Below are 20,097 nucleotides of genomic sequence, written 5' to 3'. Positions count from 1 at the left end.
GCCGTTTCCTGGCGATCGCCAGCTCGCCTGGCTTCCTCGTTCGCTACCGTTGGCGTTGATGAGCGGCAGAAGTGGTCCGAGTTCGTGCGTGCCGCTGGACGCTTAGAATAGACCCCGTTGAAGAGCAGCCAGATTTGCTCCCTTCGAGCGTGCCTGGTTTGAACAAAACCCGCCGAGCTTAGAGCAGTCCGATACCAAGACTACGTACCCCCAAGCCTGATGCTGTGTCGACTTTTACCCCGCCTTGTGACCTGCTCTGGAATATGCTTCATTCCCAAAGCGCCCTCGACGAATGGTTCGTACTACTTGTAGTCGTGCGCACGCATATTGATAGCTGTCGCTGGCCGCACTTTCCGAGTCGCTGCTGTGTAGTGAATATAGTGAAAACTGGTTGGCCACGTCTAATACGGCGGCAACTCCGGCCTGCGGGAAATAGTCGCCGTTGGAGGACGAAAACAAGGACTACGATGATGGCGATGACATCTTAAAGCACGTGCAGACGTAGCAGACGAACTAGCAACACGAAGCTCGCGCGGCGGCAAGCGCGCTGGCGTGCGTACGTCACAATTTTGTGCGATCACGTGCCCAGCTGTGTTTACATTCCTTCTTTGGCCATCTCGTTGCTCTCTGAAACCGAAACTTGGACTGGTCGCTACAAACAAGTCTACAAATAATTACCTGTCGTGCTCTGAAGGAAATGATGTTTCGTGCCGTGATTACTGGGTCACTGGCTACTTATTGCAGCGGAAAAACCAAAATGGGAAATTTTTTGTGTCAGTACTCCTAAAGGCACTGCTAAAAAGTCGAAGACGCGGGCGACGTGTGGCCGCCTCTAGCGAGCTCTCCTGCCGTCATCGGGGAGGTGTGTGAAGGGTGCTTGTATCACTTTCCAAATGCGACGATGTTTTTCCTTGTCCTCCTCATAACCACAGAAAGGGGTGCGTATGTCCTGCGGAACTGCCCGAGACGCCCGCCCTATCAGCTGGCGTCATCGGTAGCGCAGCAGCCCCTCGTGAGGCCTCCAGTGTCGCTCGCGGACTACCTCTCAGGCACGGTAGCAGCCTTACCGACGGCTTCGCGAAGACGAAGGTTGCGCTGGTTGTGCGTGGAGTTTCACATTGTACCAACTTCCAAATGTGACCAGGAAGGCTGAGGGGAGGGGGGGAGGCGAACGAATACTGGAGCAGGGCGCGCGCGTCTCCCGCCGCTGCCAGCAGCCCCCAGGGGGCGCGCCTAGCTAACGCTGCTGCGGCGACGGCAGCGTTCGCCACGATCGCGTTTCCTCGAAGAGCGCCGCTTTCCTTCCTCACGCTTCTTTCTTTACTTTTCTTTTTCTTCGTCTGCTTTCTTTTCTCTCTCTTCTTTTTAATTCCTCGGCTTGGCACCGTGGTGAATTTTGTCCTGGTTCGGGCGCGTCGCGCGCTCTGCGCTGCTGTCCTGGAACCGAGCGCGATATGGTAGCGGGAGCATTCCTAGCAAGTAAAGGAGCAACTGTGATTGAAGAAGATAAATGTATAAAAAAACGATAGAAAACGTGAGCAGCGCTCCACGTGAACCACTGATAAATGTAGCCAATGGGGCGCGTTGCGCTATGGTCACGTGCTCTTTGAAAGCAAGCGAGAATACTCGTTAACACGTGTGCTGAACTTGTTTTGCCGCAGAATCACTGCTGTTTCGCTATGGACATCTTGGCGGCAAGTAGAATAAAAATATAGAGTGTGGATAGAGATAATACACAAATTTTGTTTCAGGTCAAATTCACTTTTTCGTTCATGCAGAGTGAGGTATGTCACACATGGTTGTTCAGTGTTACAAATGAAGTGTAGCATAACATTGCCTAGGCTATATTCTGGATAATTACTTTTGAAAATGTGAAAATGTAGTTTTCAGCACATGCTAATTGCTGAATCAGTGGGCAGAGCAGTCCTCACTCCATTGAGGTGCTGTGCAGGATGGCATGTGATGTAAAAGTGAAAGTATCCCCGAAAGTGATCAGTCAACAATACGGCGCCAGACCTCCGTAAGTTTTGCATGTATATGCGGCCACAGCTTGGGACACTCAACATCTGCATTGAACAATTCCAGAGCACTTGTGCATTTCATTACATTAAAATACCTTTCCACACAAGGAGGAACAAATGCATTAAATTTATAGGTAAAGTCACATGCAATGGTGGCTCAGCAGCTAATGTGTATTGAGCACATGGTTATGACATGACATCTTGGCTCCAGCATCAATATATTGATGATAATGAATGGGGGAAAAAAATGTCCCTGTGCTAATATTTTGGTGTATTGGATGGTCAAAATTAATCTAGAACTTTGCTAGGACCACAGCATTTGTCATAATCCACTGTGCAGCATTTCATTTCTTTGCGAGTGGCATTGTAGAAAACTGGTGTTTTAGAGTATGTAATCGCTTCATGGCATAGGTGCCTGTATTGTTGCGACTGTTTGATGGGATGTGCTGTCTGTGTCATGCACAAATGTTTCTTTTTTCAGAGAGGCGCTGCCATTCTTTCTGCTTCTCATTGATTTATCCAAGGCTGGTCTACTGGCCCAGTTTGCACTCAGCTCCAGCTCGCAGGTATGAGTGGCATGTCTATCAAAGTGCTTATGATACAGTCGCTAGTTGAGAAGGACTTCAGATTAGAAAGGTGCTCAGAAATGGGCACAGTACATTTGTAATACACTAACAGAAGCATTAGTCTTTAGGCTCGGCACTTGTTGCTTTGGTATGTAGAGTACAAAAGACACTGCTGCTCTGTATGCCTGCTATTGACCTATATGTGTAGCGGCCATTTCGACGCTACCATTGTAGTGGTGTTTCACCAAAAAACGCCATGTGACAGCAAAATGCTCCATTCTACATCATGGTCTGTGCAGGAGGAGGTACGAGAGAACATAGCCCGTGGAATGGCTGTGCTGGGCCCCACAATCACTCTGGATACCATCGTCGAGACATTGGTTATTGGTGTGGGCACCCTTTCAGGTGGGTAGCTAGTCAGGAAGCTTTTTGCTTGGTTGTTTTCAATCAAACTCACCAGACAGTTGCATGTGGCAAACAGGAAAGGATGATGCCTTGCACTGTTGAACAAAGAGAGTGCTCAATGATTCTTTTTCTTCCATAGGTGTGAAACGGTTGGAAGAACTTTGCTGCTTTGCCTGCATGTCGGCATTGGTCAACTATGTTGTCTTCATGACCTTCTTCCCAGCTTGTTTGTCCTTGGTTCTAGAGGTAAGGAAAAATAATACCAAAACCAATGCATTAGTCTGACTTGTTATACTAAATGGAGTAGAATGTGACATCACTTGGGTGCTTACTAGGTAATTGACAACCTTGTTGCACTTTCATTAACTACATGCCTTAGGACATGTTAACCTTTAATGAACAGCTGAAGTGCATATGCAATGCAAATGACATAGCCAAGCTGGTATTTTCTAGTTTTTATACCAAAGTTCTTCTAACACAGTAGCTGCTTGGTCCATTGCTATTACATGCCTTTGACTTTGCCATGTTATTGGCATGCTTCCTATTATTTTGACCATTTTCAGTTGTCACGAGACAGGGAAGAGGGACGTCCTGTGTGGCAGTTGAGCACATTAGCAAGAGTCTTGCAACAAGAAGAAGAACAAAAGCCAAATCCAGTCCTCCAGAGGGTAAAGATGATCATGGTGAGCATTGCTGATTTCATGTAAAAATGCAGATAAATGCATCAAATGCAAATATTTGATGCTGCAACTGCTAAGAGCTTCAGGTGTCTAATCTACTCCAGTCTGCTTTATACTGGCTGCCACACATAGCCATCTTAGAAGGCACATGCAACAAGATACCACTGTGGCACTGACCATATGCTTAACTACTATACTCAATAATCTCATAAAATATACGGCAGCATGCAGGTTTCTGTATTGGATTCAATATGTTCATATCAGACTATTCGATATGGAGTTATGGGGTGTACAGGCTTTTTCAATAGGGAAGAACAGTTGGAACCCTCTCAGCATAAAAGCCAGTCAGCATTATTCTTGGTATCATGTGCATGCTTATTTCAGCAGGACTGTGCTTTTCTGGTCTACCCTTCCTCCCTTCTTTTTCTTTCTTGTTTAATCATGGGCACATTATTTTTGTGAGCTTCTGCTGAATCTAAGCTTGGGTTATGAACAGCCTTGCTCTGTTTATTTAACCTTCAATCCTCCATTGATAAACTAGACATATCTGTACTTTCTGAAGGTGAACTGAAGATGTCTACATTAATAGATTCTTTTAATGCAGACTGCCTGTATAGGAATTGATATATGTAAGATAACATGGCATTGATGCCGTGTTGTATGCCACATTCAGAACCGCACAATCTCATTTCATTACGTTAGCAGTTATATGGACACTCCAGGTGAATTTTTGTTATCACTGTGATGTTCGATATATGTTTCTGTATATGTACGCTATGTGTTTATCTATGCTGTATGTGCAAGGCAGATGCTGCACTATTCAACCACCAAAGTTGCTTAGGCCATTGTTATGTTCTTGAATAAATTATTTCTCAAGTTTTTTTATATTTGCAGCCCGCAGACAAAAGTCATGAAACATTTCGTTCACATTGCATGCCTTTTGTCTTAAGTCTTCTCCGACTATTAAAAAAGTTTGAAACAATGTTAGTGCTCACAGCTTGAAAGTGACGTAATTACGCTGGTGCCGCTATGTACGGGAAATGCAGTGACCCCTGTGTGACACCATTACAGGCCCTGCACGACATGTCTAGGACATGTCTTTTAAAGGTGCCAGAAATTTCGGCGCACCCACATATATCACGTCCACATGTAGTCGCACCTGCATATAGTTAGAACACCGTGTAAGGAGTTCACGTGTAGCACTACACCTTGCTGTTGCTGTCACTGCTTCACCCTTGGAGCAAAACTGCTTTTTTTTTTCTTTTTCTTTTTTCTCAACAACAGTGTGCTTTGCGGCCTTATATGGCTTATCTGCTGTATATCTGCGGAAACATTTTGGCATGTAATATTGTAATGTTTGTCATTTCCTTGTGGCTCCCATCTCATATCTATGCAGTCAGCTGGGCTTATGCTTGTGCACACGCATAGTCGGTGGATGGCGGGCAGCCCAGGGACGCAGGGCCCAGACCCCATTGCATCTGACAAGCTTGCTTGGGGGCCTTACTTTCAAAGGTATGCGCCTGTTCAGTGCTCTTTCAGTGCGTTCGTTGTATAATCACCAATTCACTTCAAAGTGCAGTGAAGTTATGTCTACTCATATTGAATAAATATTCAACTTCGAACAGCCTTAGGGTAGTCCGTGTCATGTCTGCTAAGCTCTATCACTGAAGTAGTATGCCAGGGCTAGGAGGTGTGTGAACAGCCCTGTGCAAAAGATCTTGTGAACACTATTTGTGTGTATGATACATTGAACTGCTGGCACCATCTGCTTCTGAAGGATGAGGGGCATGTTATGATTGTTCAGGAATTTCCCAATACTACATGTATGGCAAGACAAGTGGGAAAAATGTGCGTGTTTGATATTGTTGTGTCATTTGCAGCTGTGCCAATGAAAAAAAACAAAACAAATCAAAACGTTATTCACAGGAACTGAAGCCTTTGTCTCCTAGGTTGTATCTGGCTGTCAAATTGCAGCCAATTTAGCTCAGAAACTGCAACATTGACATTTAGTGGTGGCAAAGATAGCGATCTAAGCTCACATGACCCCTTCATGCTAACGAAGTCAAGGGTTTGTTGAACACTCATTTGGCCAAGATTAATCATAGTGAAAGGTAAAAATGGACGCTGACCACACTTTCTGAAACATGTTGTATATTTCTTGTACTTCTTGTCTGTGGTCAGTGTCAATTTTTATCTTCCGTCATTCATGTTTATGCCTACATTGAGATGCGAGGTGATTGTGCTTCCAATTGGACGACCAGCAGGTCCAAGAGTCAGTGAGGCCTTTGGCTGTCCCTTGTGCAGATGGCTGGCGGTGAGCCCTGAGCAGCTGGTGTTGCTCGTGTTGGCATCAGCGTTGGCTGTCAAATACATCTTCTTTGAGAATCGGGAGGAGCTAGAGCTCCATTTTGCACAACAGAGTCACCCATGGGAAGAAAAGGCTTGCCTAGGCGACTCCACGAATGGTAAGTGTTTCACTTGGATCACCTAAACCTAGTTTAAATGGCTGCTGCTGGTGTAGTGTGGGAGAAAAATGCAAAGGCGGCTTTTACTTGCTGAAGCATGCTGGTTCTGTATGTTTTGGCTGCAACAACTGGCCTTCATTGGCAGCCACGTCATAGTGTAGATGAATGCTGGTGGGTGAAGTACTGAATTGCAGGAGCTGTTATGCTGCGTAGAAAAAGCTGAGCATAGCATTGTACTGCCTTCCATGGAGCTTTGATGGGATTTTGGAAAAGGAGGCTTTATTTAAGAAAGGTTATTTCACTGCCTGCTTGTGCACTGCTGCTGTCCTGTGATGCAAATTACCGTCAACCCCAGTCCGTGTTTGGCCTGATGGCCAAATGCATGAGTCATCTTGGATTCTAATGGACAATAATAGTATCCTCAATTACGTGGGATGAAGGCATTCAGCTTTTAGTGCTAAATCACACTGCACTGATCTTGCAACAGTTGGTGCGTGAAAAATTGTATGGAATGTCACGGTTACTAACGCATGAGACATAAATCTGGACCAACACACCAAACACATTTATAAAGTATCTCACCGATAAGTCCTTGTCACATTTACATACATCCGCAACAGTGGTTACACTGAGTTCGATCTCTCTCGTTCACACTAATATCTTTCCCGAGTTCTTAAATTGTCTCACAAGTTCTCACATCCTAATAAGTCATGTGCGGTGTGGTGCTTACATGTCCGAGTCGGTGCAGCTCCTCCGCATTGCTCGGTGCACCACTGGCATCTCTGCTGAGGGCCGTCTCCGTAGAACAGGTTGGGCTTGTCATGCGGTGTCGTCGGTGAAGGCGAGGTTGTCCCCGTAGCATAGGATGGGACCGTTGACCAAGCCTTTGCTTGTGACCACGGTGCACAGCCGTGGGCGTGGAGGATCGAACCCGGCTGGTGCAGAGCCACCGGTGTCCTCCAGCTCAACTCTTCGATCTCGACGTCCTTGGTTCAGCGCCTTCTTCACCCAGTGCTTCAGCTGCCTTCTTCTTTCTTCTCCTCTAGCGGTATTCTGCCATTTGCCACTTCGCTCCTTGTAGGCCACGTCAGCCTTCTTCTTCTTCTTTCTTCTCTCTCTTCTTTTTCTTCTTCTACTTCAGCTCATGACATGGAGAGAATAGCATTAATCAATCTCTTCTGACCAGAATATTTTTGCTTGCAAAGAGAGAGAGAGAGGGCTAACTGCACTCAAGTGTTTTTATTTGTAGTGACAATGTACAAAAATATTTTCACTCCACCTGCTGCCTCGGGATGAAAGCTTGTGCGCTTTTATGAAAATCGAATAGGAGCATCCAGCACAAAATCTTTATATCGTATTTTGAGTTAGAAAGCAAACTTTCTCCCATCTAGTGACACCTAGTAAACAGTTCAGATTGCAGAGGTGACGCTCACAATTCTTGAGCATGAATAGATACAGTCATGTGTACGTGTCTTTCTTGGAGTGTTCAGCCTCGCTGCAGTGTGTTGTACACCAGTGCTTTGCTTGTAGTGCCTCATTGTTCAAACAAAAGATAGTAATGCACTGGTGCAAGAATCCAGCTTTCTCTTGCTTACGCATCCCCTCTTGACTTAGGAGCTCTGAACGAATTTGTGAATCGCACCAACTATTTTGAAAAGGTTACTCTTTCAGGCCGCTGCCCTTTGCAAATGTTTGTGATAAGAAACACACTCACTGCCTCGCAGGTACGGAAGGGTCCACTGGAAGCCGCCCTAGCACACCTTCCACGCAGCCTGCTTGCCCTACTGAGCCTCGTGTGGACTTTGTGCTGGGGGCTGATGACTGCTGGGAAATGGTGGACAAGGGTTGCCAGACAGAGGAGAACCCTGAGGAGGAGCCCGATCCTGAACCCCGCAGCCTAGAGGAATGTGTTGCTGTACTGCAGGGACAGGTATGTACACAGTTGTAACTAGCATACTGCAGAACGCCAAGCCTGATTGTCTGTAAGGAGCAGTAACAAAGTTTTTTTTTTTAATTTCCTGTCGTGCATGCAATGCATTTTCAACATTGCATTATATTTTATTTTGCCAATAATTCCTTTAAAACAAATGTTTATGAACAGTCTTACAAATTTGTAAACAGGGTGGTGCCAGGATTTTTCTGTTGAGGAGGCAGAGCATAATTCTTATTTTTTGTTGGGGATGCAGGAAGGCATTTCACTCAGGGCAATTCCTAGTTAGTAGGAGGGCAGCAATGGATGTGCAGGTATGAAGAAATTTTGGCAGATTGGTCACCCCTTTTAGAGCCACCCCTGTTCACAAAACTGCTGCTATGAATGCAAACACTGCTTTGAACCACCTGTTTCACTGGTTAGCTATGAAGATGTCATGCTGTGAATGTTGCCAGGTTAATTCTTGACACATCGGCATTGGCTTATACTGTGCTGTCGCATGCAATGAATTATCCTCATGTGCAAGAAAACCAGTATAAATGATGGTATGAGACTGTTTTCAGGAGTATGACATGAAATATACATGCATACTCCGCATGATGTTGTGTTCTGGCATGTGCTTCTGATCAAGTGGACATTGTGGTGAACCTAGCAGTTGTGCATGATTAGTCAGTGCAGTGGTATGGTGTACAGCATTGGTAGCATAAGAATGAAATCTGATCTGCATGGCCAGAACTCTGAGCTGCACTTTCACTGGCCCATTTTTTAGAGTGCAGCTCGCAAGTGGCTATTTCTGTGGCGAGCGTCGGTGTAGCCAAGCGAACAAGCACCATGAAGAATGAAAGCAAACATGGAGCGCAGTGGGAGATGAAAGAAAGGCGACAGTGCAGGATAAGGATTAGATTCGGTAATATTGGTGAACAATTAAATGATTAATCATTTAAATGTATCCCATAGAACAATTAATCTTCATTGATGTCCACCTTTAGTTTAATCAACTTAATTAGACATATTTGATTAATCGTTTTTCAGAGTTTGGCAGGAGTGGCGTGAAAAATTTGAAATCATACTAGAACGTTGGAGCATGAGCACTGACTCTGTGGTTGTGGTAGAGCGACTGTTGACCGTTATACCGAGTCCCGAGTGATGCTGAGCCGAGTGCTTCCCCGGTCTTTCCCTACACAACACACGCCACCACACTGCCTGAAGCCAGAGGATTGAGATGCCCTCGCCATTCAAGGCATATTATAGCAACCCAGTCATTCATCGTCGTGTCAATCCCAGTCCACTAAAGACTTGGCACAGCATTCACGCCAGTTTTGCAGCATGTATTTGACAAAGAGACAGAGTTCATGTTGATCCCAGCAAATCTAAATCTTCTGTTCTATAATGTATCCTCGCATGCTGGTTGTGTGGCCATTCAAAGGCATCGGTGTCACCCGAACATACCACCCAATTGGCATTCCTTTATTCTGTAGAAAAGAGCATGTGGTTTAAAATCGTAAATCAATAATTTTCTTTCCTCTGTGCATACTGCAATTTCTTGCTTACTTTAGTTGGGCTTCACCTCTCACTTTTGACATTTTTCTTATTTCTTGTTTAACTGTACTCTATATGAATTCACTAGCGCCATGTCTCTGTGTAATTCTGCTCTAAGTGTCATTTTATAACATACATATATCGTTTATCTTTTCAAAGGACACTAGTGACAACTCTATTTAGTCTTTAACAAACTAAAGCTTATTCTTTATCAAGAATATATGAAACTTTATCAAGTTTCACCTCTCAAACTTTAATATAGGTTCCTAAAAAACTAGATGGCTTTGTTTCAACCTTTTTAAAGTGCCCAGCAAAAATTTTGATTAATCGATTAATTGATTAAAATTTCTGCATTGAAAGCAATTAATTGATTAAAGGCTAAAAGGCACTTCCGAGGGGGCAGGGTGCCATGAGGTGGGGAGGGCTGCGCTCATCCGCGGCGTCAGCTGCTGAGGTCAGGCTGCAGTACCGGCATGTGTGACACGGCTCACTGCTCCTGCAAACGATGATGGCAAAGGGCTATGACTAAGGCTCGATGTGACGCTCCCTTGGGTGTCGAAGGGCTGCTCTCGTCATTGGTAGAATTAAAGTGTGAGAAGAAAAGCGCAGTGCCGCGCAAGACGGGCTGTGCAGCGACGATGGCTGTGATATGGCACCAGAATAGATAGCGTTCGTCTATATGGAAACAAAGCATTGCATGAGCAGAGGTCTTTCTGTGGCAGCTGTTCTGAATTGCACCCACGCGTCATCCATGCGCTGTCTGTCACAATCTCCTGATTAGCAAGGCAGACTTGCCACACTTCACTCCATCTGGAATGTGCCGCCTGAGACAGATTTTCTGCGCAAGCCAATATATCGCGAAATGAAAACACGCTCAAATTTCACATTAGCGAGTATCGTAATCGTATGTGAATTTTTTCTCTGGCATATTTAGACCAGCTTTTGCATGGTTCTCATTTTGCTTTTTTGTGTTTTAATGTGTAAAATGGCATACAGGATATTTTAGAACCGGCGCTTGCTTGAAAGTTTTGTTTGGGACATAGTATATTGTTGCCAAGTGCATTTAGAAGAACTTGCATTACAGGAAACCTAAAAATAAATTCAAGGAAGATCCCACACTGTATCTCTCCATAATAACAGCACTAACAATGCTAAGACAACACAGCAACAACTGCACTGTTCGTCACAAAAAACTACGAGGGCTGCTGATACCAGTAAATAAACAGTACACATCAGAACATAAAGCTTGCTGTCATCTTGTGTAATCTCCACATAGCAAATTAGGAAAATACCATTGCCGTGACATCGCTCACAATTATGGTTGCTTCTATTTGCAGTCTCCTTGAAGTAGGCAAGGGTGAGAGGGAGCAATGATGAGAAAGAAGTGTTTTATTGCTCCAAGCACCTCTAGGCGAGCAATTACTGTATACTGTACCTTTATGGAAAAAACATGATTGTAAGATGTCCCACAGACAGTGCCTTAGAGCTCTGCACATTACAGACACAACTTTTTTTTTATCTTATTCAAGTGTACTGGTTCAAATAACATTATTATGCAAACATATTGTCACAAGCATCACAGAAAGTCGCTCTTCTGATTTTCTGGTCTCCATCTTGGAGACCACGTGGTCTCCATCTTCACCCTTCACCAGTGTAATCTGCTGGCCCACAAACTCTTATTGCTCATATTATTTGGCTAAAGCGATGTATATCCAAGACTACTGCTACACTTTGGCCAGACCTGTGGCGGTGCTTTTGCCTGGAGGTAGGGTGCTTTTATGCAATGGGGTTGTTGCACAGTCAAACCCTGTTTTGGCTAGGTTGCACCCGACATGAAAATACCTTAGTTATACTATATCCAATGTTCATTATAAGCATATATTCTTTCTATGTTGATAGGCAGGAGTCATTTCAGATTTACCTTATTATATCTCATAATTGTTTAAATTTGTGTTCTGTATTTCGAGGCTCAACCGTGTAGCATTAATATTCTGTCGCTGCTTTAACAGGACGGTGCTCGAGGCCTGACAGATGAGGAAGTGCTCCGGCTGTGCGAGGCCCAGAAGCTGGCAGCCTACCGTCTTGAGCAAGCAGTGGGCAGCGCAATGCGGGGTGTGTCCCTTCGGCGGCGGCTGCTCGAGCGGCAGGGGGCATGTCCCCTGGAGGGCCTGCCTTTCCGTGGCTATGACTACACGGCTGTGCAGGGGGCCTGCTGCGAGAACGTGGTTGGCTTCTTACCCGTGCCAGTCGGCATAGCTGGCCCGCTGCTGCTCGACGGTCGGCAGTTTCACGTGCCCATGGCCACCACTGAGGGGTGCCTGGTGGCCAGTACCAACCGGGGCTGCCGTGCCCTCTCGGTAAGCCAGTTGCCACTGCTCCTGTTGGTCTTTCCCCCACCATGCCCCTGGTGTTTTTTTTTCTTTTGTTGTTGCTTACTTTAGGACCTTGTCTTGTGCATTTGCATGAAAGTTCCCCTTTTGTGAGGCTGTTTCCTGAAGTGTAGGCAGGCGTTGCATCCTTTCCAGTGGCAGTTGCCAGCCTGCTTAACAATAATAACTGTTTATCCGGCACCTTTCGTACAGGTACATACATGTACAGTGCTCAGCGATTGAAACGTGATACTCGGACAATGTGGCAGTTGGCACAAAAGTGCCACCAGTGATCGCTGGGTGATCACTGAGGAGGCCGAATGCGGTTACGATGCATCAAAAATATCCTCCTTTTCATGCACAAAAATGCATCATCTAAGTGTTACCAGCACCCACCGGTGACGCAAGGAAGTATTGGCCGCCATGTTGTCAGAGTATCGCATTTCAATCACTGAGCACTGTACATGGTCCTAGCCAGGTGAAGCCTCATAGGGCTTGTAGTATGACAGTGCCTGGCAGACAGCCAAAGCTGTGCTTCCCTTTCTTTCATTTTTTTTTTGTCTGTTGTACAATTTTTTTTGTAATTATGAACCTACAAGCCGGCAGCATGCTATATTTATAATCTTACTATGAATATATGCAGATTTTTTTCTTTTTATTGTGCTTCACCACTACACATTTGTGCCATGTAATAAAGACAGCCTTTGCCCTCTCATGACAGCTCATAACAGAATATCACGACACACATAGGGGGCATAGCGGTCCAACTAATAATAATAATAATTCTCCCAAGCTAATAAGTTATACAGATGACACTAATATTTTTTCAGCAGTACATCCACTCAAGAACTTGAGCATCAGGTGCACATTACCAAAATAAGCTCGTGGGTTGGCTTAGTTCAAATAAATTACAACTAAATGCTAGTAAAACGAAATACATAATATTTGCTCCAATCAATAAGTCATGTAAATAAAATACAACTATTTTGTTTGAGAGAAGACAGAGCAGGTAAAAAGCCGAAAGCTCTTGCTGAAGGCTCAATGTGGTATACTGTATAGCTAGTGTAAGGGCTGCGCCTTACTTTCACAATTTTGATGAGATGCAGCCTTTACATGAGACGGAACCTTTTTGCCAAAATAGTGCCGGCACAGCCTTCACTTGTGCGCACCCCGCATCCCAGGATGTACTATTGCGTCAGAGGTCAACGCGCAGCTCTTGACATCTACCAGCGACACGTCGAAGTATGCAGCGTGTGAAAATTCGCCGATGCAAGCGCGGCGTCGGGGCACAGAATGCAATTGCTTCTCTGTCAACAATTATTTTTCCAAATTTTGGGCTGCCAAGTCAGGGTTGCAGTCCTCACACAGGACTGCAACCGAATCTATATGGTACACACGTAGAAAAACTAACAATAGAACTTAGTGGAATAGATGGATGCCTATATAAACTCAGCCCAGTCCTGCCAGAATGGTTACAGTATGCATTATATTATGCTCTGTTCTGTTGTAGAGTAACATACTGTATTTTGGCATGGGATGCGACCACACAAACTAATTATCAAAAACTACTATATCTTCAGAAAAGAGTTCTACGAGTACACAAACAATATCATGGCCTTGTTGGGGACTTGAAAACTAAACCACTTTTTGAAAAATATTCAATACTAAAAGTAACACACCTATACTATTTCAAGCTTTTACAATGGGTTATACAAAAATTGGAGGACTCTTAAGCTTCACCTTCAAGAGTGGAACGCGACAGCATTCCCGTCGACCCGCCAAGGTGTGTAAGACAATGGGCTACGGCGCAGCGACTACGCGCCCCGCATCGGACGCGGTGAGCGTCGAGCAACGCAGCGTTCGGCGCGACAACGAAATGTGCGCCTGAGCAAGCGACGCACGCCTGAACCTTAGAAACAGCTCGTTTCTAAGGCAACGCCGCGTTCACTAGAGGCGCTTTTGTACCGCTTTGAAGCATCGAACTCGTGGCTCAGTGGTAACGTCTCCGTCTCACACTCCGGAGACCCTGGTTCGATTCCCACCCAGCCCATCTTGCAAGTTGTTTTTTATTCATGAAGTGCCTGCTGGGATTTATCGCTCACGGCCGACGCCGCCGACACCGACGCCGACGACACGGGCTTTTCTGCGACACGAGCTCCTTATTGCTGTCACGTTAGAACAAGCCTGGATGGCTACATCAGCGGGTACAAAGCACAACATACATCAGCAACGCAATAAAAGCACCATCATTGAGGACAAATTATTTTAAACAATACATAAAATACCAACTACCTACGTTGCTAAGTAGCTTACATGGTCTGATAATACACATTCTAGTCCCATTAAGGGAAGTGACACATCCATCCAATCGTAGCAATTGCTACGATTGCGTGGATGTCTCATTTCCCTTAATTACTTCTCTCCACCTTGCAAGTTTCCGCAGAACTATTATGTCAAATTCTAGTGCATACCATGGTCAATTCCATCCTGACACGTTATAATATTCAGTTTGCATAAATAATGAAGTGTTTTGTTTGGACGGGAACAAACAGCACTTGGATGGGACAAAGTGAGGACGACATACAAAGCGCTGAAATAACCACTGGTTTATTCTGGGGAATGCAATGTTTAAATAGTACAGGCTCAACGCAGAAGGCCAAAAACCCGGTATCTGCGCCGGCAAAGGAATAAAATCATCACATCACATGCGTCGTCAAGCAAGATGTCACGTTTTTAACAAATAGCTAATCTCACAGCTATGCAGAGAAATAGTGGGCGCACTGACACAGGAGTTTCCATGCGAACGCTAGGCAGGTCTCGCATGCTCTTTGCTCTGTATATCTTCCTAATATTGTGAAATCTTCAAAGATAGGTTTGCAGCTGCATTCTTTGTAGTGCTGGGCTAAATGACTGGGTACCGACACTTTTAGTGAGTATGCATGCTCTCTAAGCCGGTCATTCAAACATCGGCCTGTTTGGCTAATGTAGCCAACATGAAATGTCTACTGAACCAACACATAAAATAGACCTAGCAAAAGCTGAGGAGCGGTCAGGAGAAAAAAGATCCATGTTTCATAAGTATCAATTCATCTTATACCCATGGCACATGGGCACTCCGAAGTCCTTTGAACTAAGGGGTGTGTGCCAGAAAGGCGTTCAAAATGCCCAATTTGTTTTATTTTAGCATTTATTGCAGCTATACTTTCAAACACATGCAAATGGTGCCGTCGTAAATGTCACCACCATCCCATCTCCATACTTGATTCCAATCGAATGTACTAGGACGACACATTCAGTGTCTCTAGTAGTGGGGTGTTGCAGTCGCTAACTTTTTTAATGATGATCATATAAACTTTCGTTACAATAGGGGGAGGAGATATGCTAAGATGGGTGGCACTCTTAGTCCAAGGCTCCAGCGCTGGCTACTGCTGCCTTGGCCCACTCAAGCAGGCGACGTTGGTTGTCTGGGTGTGAGCTATTGAAGGAGCATTGTGGGGAAGCGCGTGGCACATTGAGGCACAGTTAATCTGAAATGTACGTCTGGCGTTTCTGACCAGCCATGGGTAGAGCTGCGGTTTGCTAGACGTTTCAATAGTTAACGATGAGAATGCTGCCACTACGAGCATCACATTACATGACGTGCACAATAAGGCAAGGCACGCGTTAGTCAGTGCACTGCCCATGTATTCTAGTTTACTGCAGCTTGGACAGCTTCATCCGCAAGCAGCATCTTCTGTTTTGCTGTGGCAGTTACTGAAAACATGTAAAGGAAACCACATCGTACCAGCTGTCACTGGCAAAACTCCTATTGGTAAGGGGTCCTTCAGCGCAAAAGTAAAAGTTTACTTTGAAGGACTTTAATTTGCCCATGTGCAAGGGGTATTGACAACCTGTTGTGGTGAAGAGATTCGCTGCAGCGTTGTTGCACAATCAGTTATCACAAGTGAATTAGATCAAGAAGCACTTTCACAATTGACAGATGCATGACACCGCAGTGTGTTGTAAGCTTGACACAGAAATTCTTGCCAGCCTAAACCTTATTAAACTCTAGCAGGAATCATGTACATGCAACAAAGCCACCGTTTCAAACAATATGTTGCTTTTTCCTAGAAGCACTGCTGTGGCAGCAGCAACGTGCAACAAGTGAAATCTGCTGTAGCAGTAAGTATCACTGAAACTCTGTATGACTGTTAATAAAAGACAACGCTAAGTGGCCTCTCATTGAAGTCAAATGTAATGTGCCTGTCTGATAGGCATTTAACAAACCAGCTTCAACAAAGACACGTTTCTTTGAAAGCTTTAAAGCATTGACAAATTCTGGACGATTCAGCTGCTATGTGTGCTTGCTTATTTTTTATATAATCCTTGCCTGACTTGCACCATTAATTTTTGCCATAGTACCAAGTTCAAAGGAAAATGTGGTTTTAGAAGAACAGGTGACTTTAGTGCTTGGGAGTATATTGGCTTGGATGTTTGCTTGAACTGTCATTCTGAAATCCTGCGTCATTGAATGTGTCCCGCTCAGACGCATGGCAAATGCTCTGCTTGCAGATGTCGGGTGGTGCCTTCAGCAGTGTTGTTCAGGATGGCATGACTCGTGGGCCTGTCGTCAAATTGCCTACTGCGCAACAGGCAGCGTGAGTGCTCATCTAGTGCATATGCTTTTCACGGTGGCTCGAATGAGCGTCATTTCAAGAACCATTTTACTGTCTGTCCGCAGAAAGAAACTTTTTAGCAGAAAGACTAATGTATCACAAGCTAAGCATCATCTTCTGTTTTGAGCTTTTATTAGGTTAGTTGGCACTTGCACTCTTTTTGCCATGCTTTGACTACTGAAGCTTCCAGCCTGGGTATGTGGAGTAGCTAGTATGCCACAAACTGTTTTGAAACTAGCTGACATCCAGTGCTTTGTACAGTGTGAAAGAAGAATAAGGAAAACTGTGAGGCTCATTATCTTTCAAGTGTGTAGCAATTATGTAAAACCAACAGACATAGAACTGGCTGTAAAGCCTGCTTGCACCATCTTTTTTTTTTTTTTTTTTTCGCATGACCACTGTTGAATTAAATATTAGCATGCTGAGCAATCAGACCAGCATTTAGGTGCACTTTTGAGCAGGTGTTTGTGTTTGCTTTAATGCAGCTTGAAATAAATGCATTCACTTAAACTTTTACTTGATAAAAGCATTTGGCAAAGCAGAGCAGGCTGCTTAAAGTGCAAGCTCATGCACTTATATACAGTGTGTTAGGTAATGCAACAGTGGTGGTGGGATTGTATAAAATGTTCGTTGAAGCTATTATGTGATCTGAGAACATAAGTTAATTTTAAAGGAACAAAGAAAATATGCAAATGGTGCAGCTATGTATTAAAAATTGTCAATTGAAAACAAATTTTAGAAAATGGAGTATATGAGTTTGAAAAGTAGGCCTCAGTGTTTCCATAAACTTGTAAATTGTTTACAATTTTTCAGTCAAAGAGTCTGTCTCCATTTCTGTGTGACCTAGCTGCAAAGGCAGAATTGTACTGTGTGTGTGCCACAGTTGAGTCTTTGAAAGTATGTAAAAATTTAAGAATATAATCGGGGAGTACTACTGGTGTCATGTTGTGTTACACATTCAGCACCTGTATGAAAGGGAGTGCCAGATTGATATTCAAACAATGATAGCTGTATAAGTTAGAGTTGGAACAGTCGCTAATGTGTCCCGACTTGTATTTGCTGAAACGTCTCGTGGTACTTTCTCATTAATTGCCTGACGTACAAGCTGGGTGTTCCCTTTCATGCTCGTCCATAGTATGTATTTCTTGCTCCCCCACCTTGCAAGGCTTTTCATTCACTCCAGCAGTGGCAGAGCTGCTACTGGACAGCCTCATGGTCAGGGGTCTCTCTACAAACTCCGTGGTGTTTGCTTCGCAGGGAGGTGATGAGATGGTTGCAGCGTCCAGAGCACTTTGACCAGCTTAAGGTGGCTTTTGATGGGACCAGTCGGTTTGCTAGACTCCAGAAGCTGCATACAACCATAGCAGCAAGATACCTCTTCATTCGTTTCGTCTCAATCACTGGAGACGCCATGGGCATGAACATGCTTTCCAAGGCAAGTCCAGTTGCTATTTGCTTGTATTTATTTTGCAAATAAATACATTGTACCCAATTCGCTATTTGTTATTTCAATAGAAAAAGTACAGTGTGCTAATTGCATGCCTTAAGAAAACATACTGATGTTTTGAATCAAGAGTTCGACGAAAACTCGTCTGGTCAGGATTGCTCATAGCAAAGAAAACATCAGTATAGTCAAGGGTAAAACGGACGCCGACCAAAACATTAAAAGAAAAAAAAAAAGAAAAGACACTTTGGCTCCCACATGGGGGCCTTGTTCGCAATCAAAAAGAAAAGAATCCAAGACTTTTCAGCTCCCATATGGGGACATTGTGAACAGTTGAGAACGAGGCCTCCATATGGGAGCCGGAATGTCTTTGGTTTCTTTTCTTTTTAATGCTTTTGGTCGGCGTCCATTTTACCCTTGACTATACTGATGTTTTCTTTAAATACAAAAGAAAGGCTTGAGATGCGTACTGCATTTTGGCTTAGTTAACTTGAAGTTTCCAAAATTTGTGCGAGTGTGAAATTCTGGTACAACAAAACAAGAATACAAAAAACAGAAAAAAAAGAAAATCAAATTTTAGAATAAGAAAAGGCTGAAAATGTTTGTTACTATGCTATTGCAGTTTCATGTCAATGGCTGTGAAATGCAGAAACACTTGCGTGACATTTCAGTGCACATCAAAGAATCCCTGATAATATAAATTACCTCCTACCCCAATAACAGTATCCTGCACAGCCAAACTGGAACTTTAAGGATGCAATATCTTATCAGAAAATTAAGATCTTGTATGTATTTTTAAGTGCTGCATTGGTATAGTGCTTTTATATTAACTTTAAACATGTCTAGACAACATTGTGAGTTAATCGCATCATAAGGTAACCTTATAACCATGAACATCACTGTTGCAATGCTTTGCTGGTGTTGCAGGGTGCAGAGATGGCCCTTCTCAAACTACAGGAGGTGTTTCCAGCCCTGCAGGTGATCAGTGTCAGCGGAAACTACTGCACTGACAAGAAGCCAACTGCCCTTAACTGGTGAGCTGGGTTCACATGTTGCTACTACCGTATCTACTCGCATAATGATCGGGCGTTTTTGGCAAAAAAGTTGCCGCAATTCAGGGGTGCAATAATTACGCTGGTTAAATTTCCCGCGAAGAGAAAAGAAAGTTTTTCATTCCGCATTTGCTGCGGGATGACAACAGGTCAACAAACAGGCGGCTGCCGCTGCAACAGTGCGGGACACCAAAACAAAGAAATGACGGCCGGCGGAGCAAGTCGGAACACGCCGAACGTGATTTTTTTTCTTTTCGTAAGTACATTACGCGCATTGAAACAGTTTCTTCCATATCAGTAATGAATAATATCGTTAATATTGGCAAGTCTGTGGCAATAACGCAGCCATATCCACTTTGAGGGGACAGAAACAGAGATAGCCATGCTTAGCTGCCAGTGACATAGAAACACATGGTGGGTTTGCTGCGGAAACTGCAGCATTTGTCTTCACTACTGTCCTAATACTGCACATTTCCACTAAGGGTAGGCAAATATCTTAGCTTTGTTACAAGCATCGCTGTATGAATAGGGTACACTTCTAACATATCAATGTAAACGTGGCCACTGTATTTGTTGCTTGCCCACGAGCGCAGGTGAGAAGAATCGAAAGGCGCCTTTTTTGTTGCTGTTGTTGTTGACCCCAACCATTATAAAGCCTACAAATAATAAAGCCAAAGCAAGTTTCGTTGTAGCTTTCCTTTTTTTTTTTTCAATAATGTTTGGTGCATGCAGACTGCTTGGTACGTCTTGAAGAGTCATTCCATTGCATTTGATAGCGTTCGACAGAGGGTAAGCGTGATCATCATTAGCTAGACTTGGCACACAACATATCGCTGCAGCATGTTTGGGTTGCAATCACAACATGGGGGGAAAAAATCAAATTTTGACGACAAAATTCAGGGGTGTGATGATTACGCGAGTGCGACCATTATGCAAGTAAATACGGTAATTTCAAAAGAGAGGGTTATGAA

The 20,097-nt window shown here is 44.2% G+C and overlaps 1 protein-coding gene across 1 annotated transcript in view; it reads left to right on the top strand.

Moving 5' to 3' along the window:
* The window catches only part of Hmgcr (HMG coenzyme A reductase), an 81,175-nt gene that overhangs the window by 55,895 nt on the left and 5,183 nt on the right, over window positions 1-20,097 (top strand). Inside the window, exons 5-15 of the mRNA XM_075684553.1 lie at window positions 2,503-2,587; window positions 2,887-2,992; window positions 3,132-3,238; window positions 3,556-3,675; window positions 5,069-5,184; window positions 5,977-6,137; window positions 7,862-8,067; window positions 11,616-11,963; window positions 16,527-16,612; window positions 17,888-18,065; window positions 19,002-19,108. Of these exons, the coding sequence (XP_075540668.1) occupies window positions 2,503-2,587; window positions 2,887-2,992; window positions 3,132-3,238; window positions 3,556-3,675; window positions 5,069-5,184; window positions 5,977-6,137; window positions 7,862-8,067; window positions 11,616-11,963; window positions 16,527-16,612; window positions 17,888-18,065; window positions 19,002-19,108 (1,620 nt within the window). The remainder of the gene's footprint in view (window positions 1-2,502; window positions 2,588-2,886; window positions 2,993-3,131; window positions 3,239-3,555; window positions 3,676-5,068; window positions 5,185-5,976; window positions 6,138-7,861; window positions 8,068-11,615; window positions 11,964-16,526; window positions 16,613-17,887; window positions 18,066-19,001; window positions 19,109-20,097) is intronic.

This window comes from Dermacentor variabilis, chromosome 3 (assembly GCF_050947875.1).
Source record: "Dermacentor variabilis isolate Ectoservices chromosome 3, ASM5094787v1, whole genome shotgun sequence".
In the NCBI taxonomy this organism is placed as follows: domain Eukaryota; kingdom Metazoa; phylum Arthropoda; class Arachnida; order Ixodida; family Ixodidae; genus Dermacentor; species Dermacentor variabilis.
The sequence above is the reverse complement of the archived record's forward strand: the minus strand, read 5'-3'. Positions and strand labels throughout refer to the sequence as shown.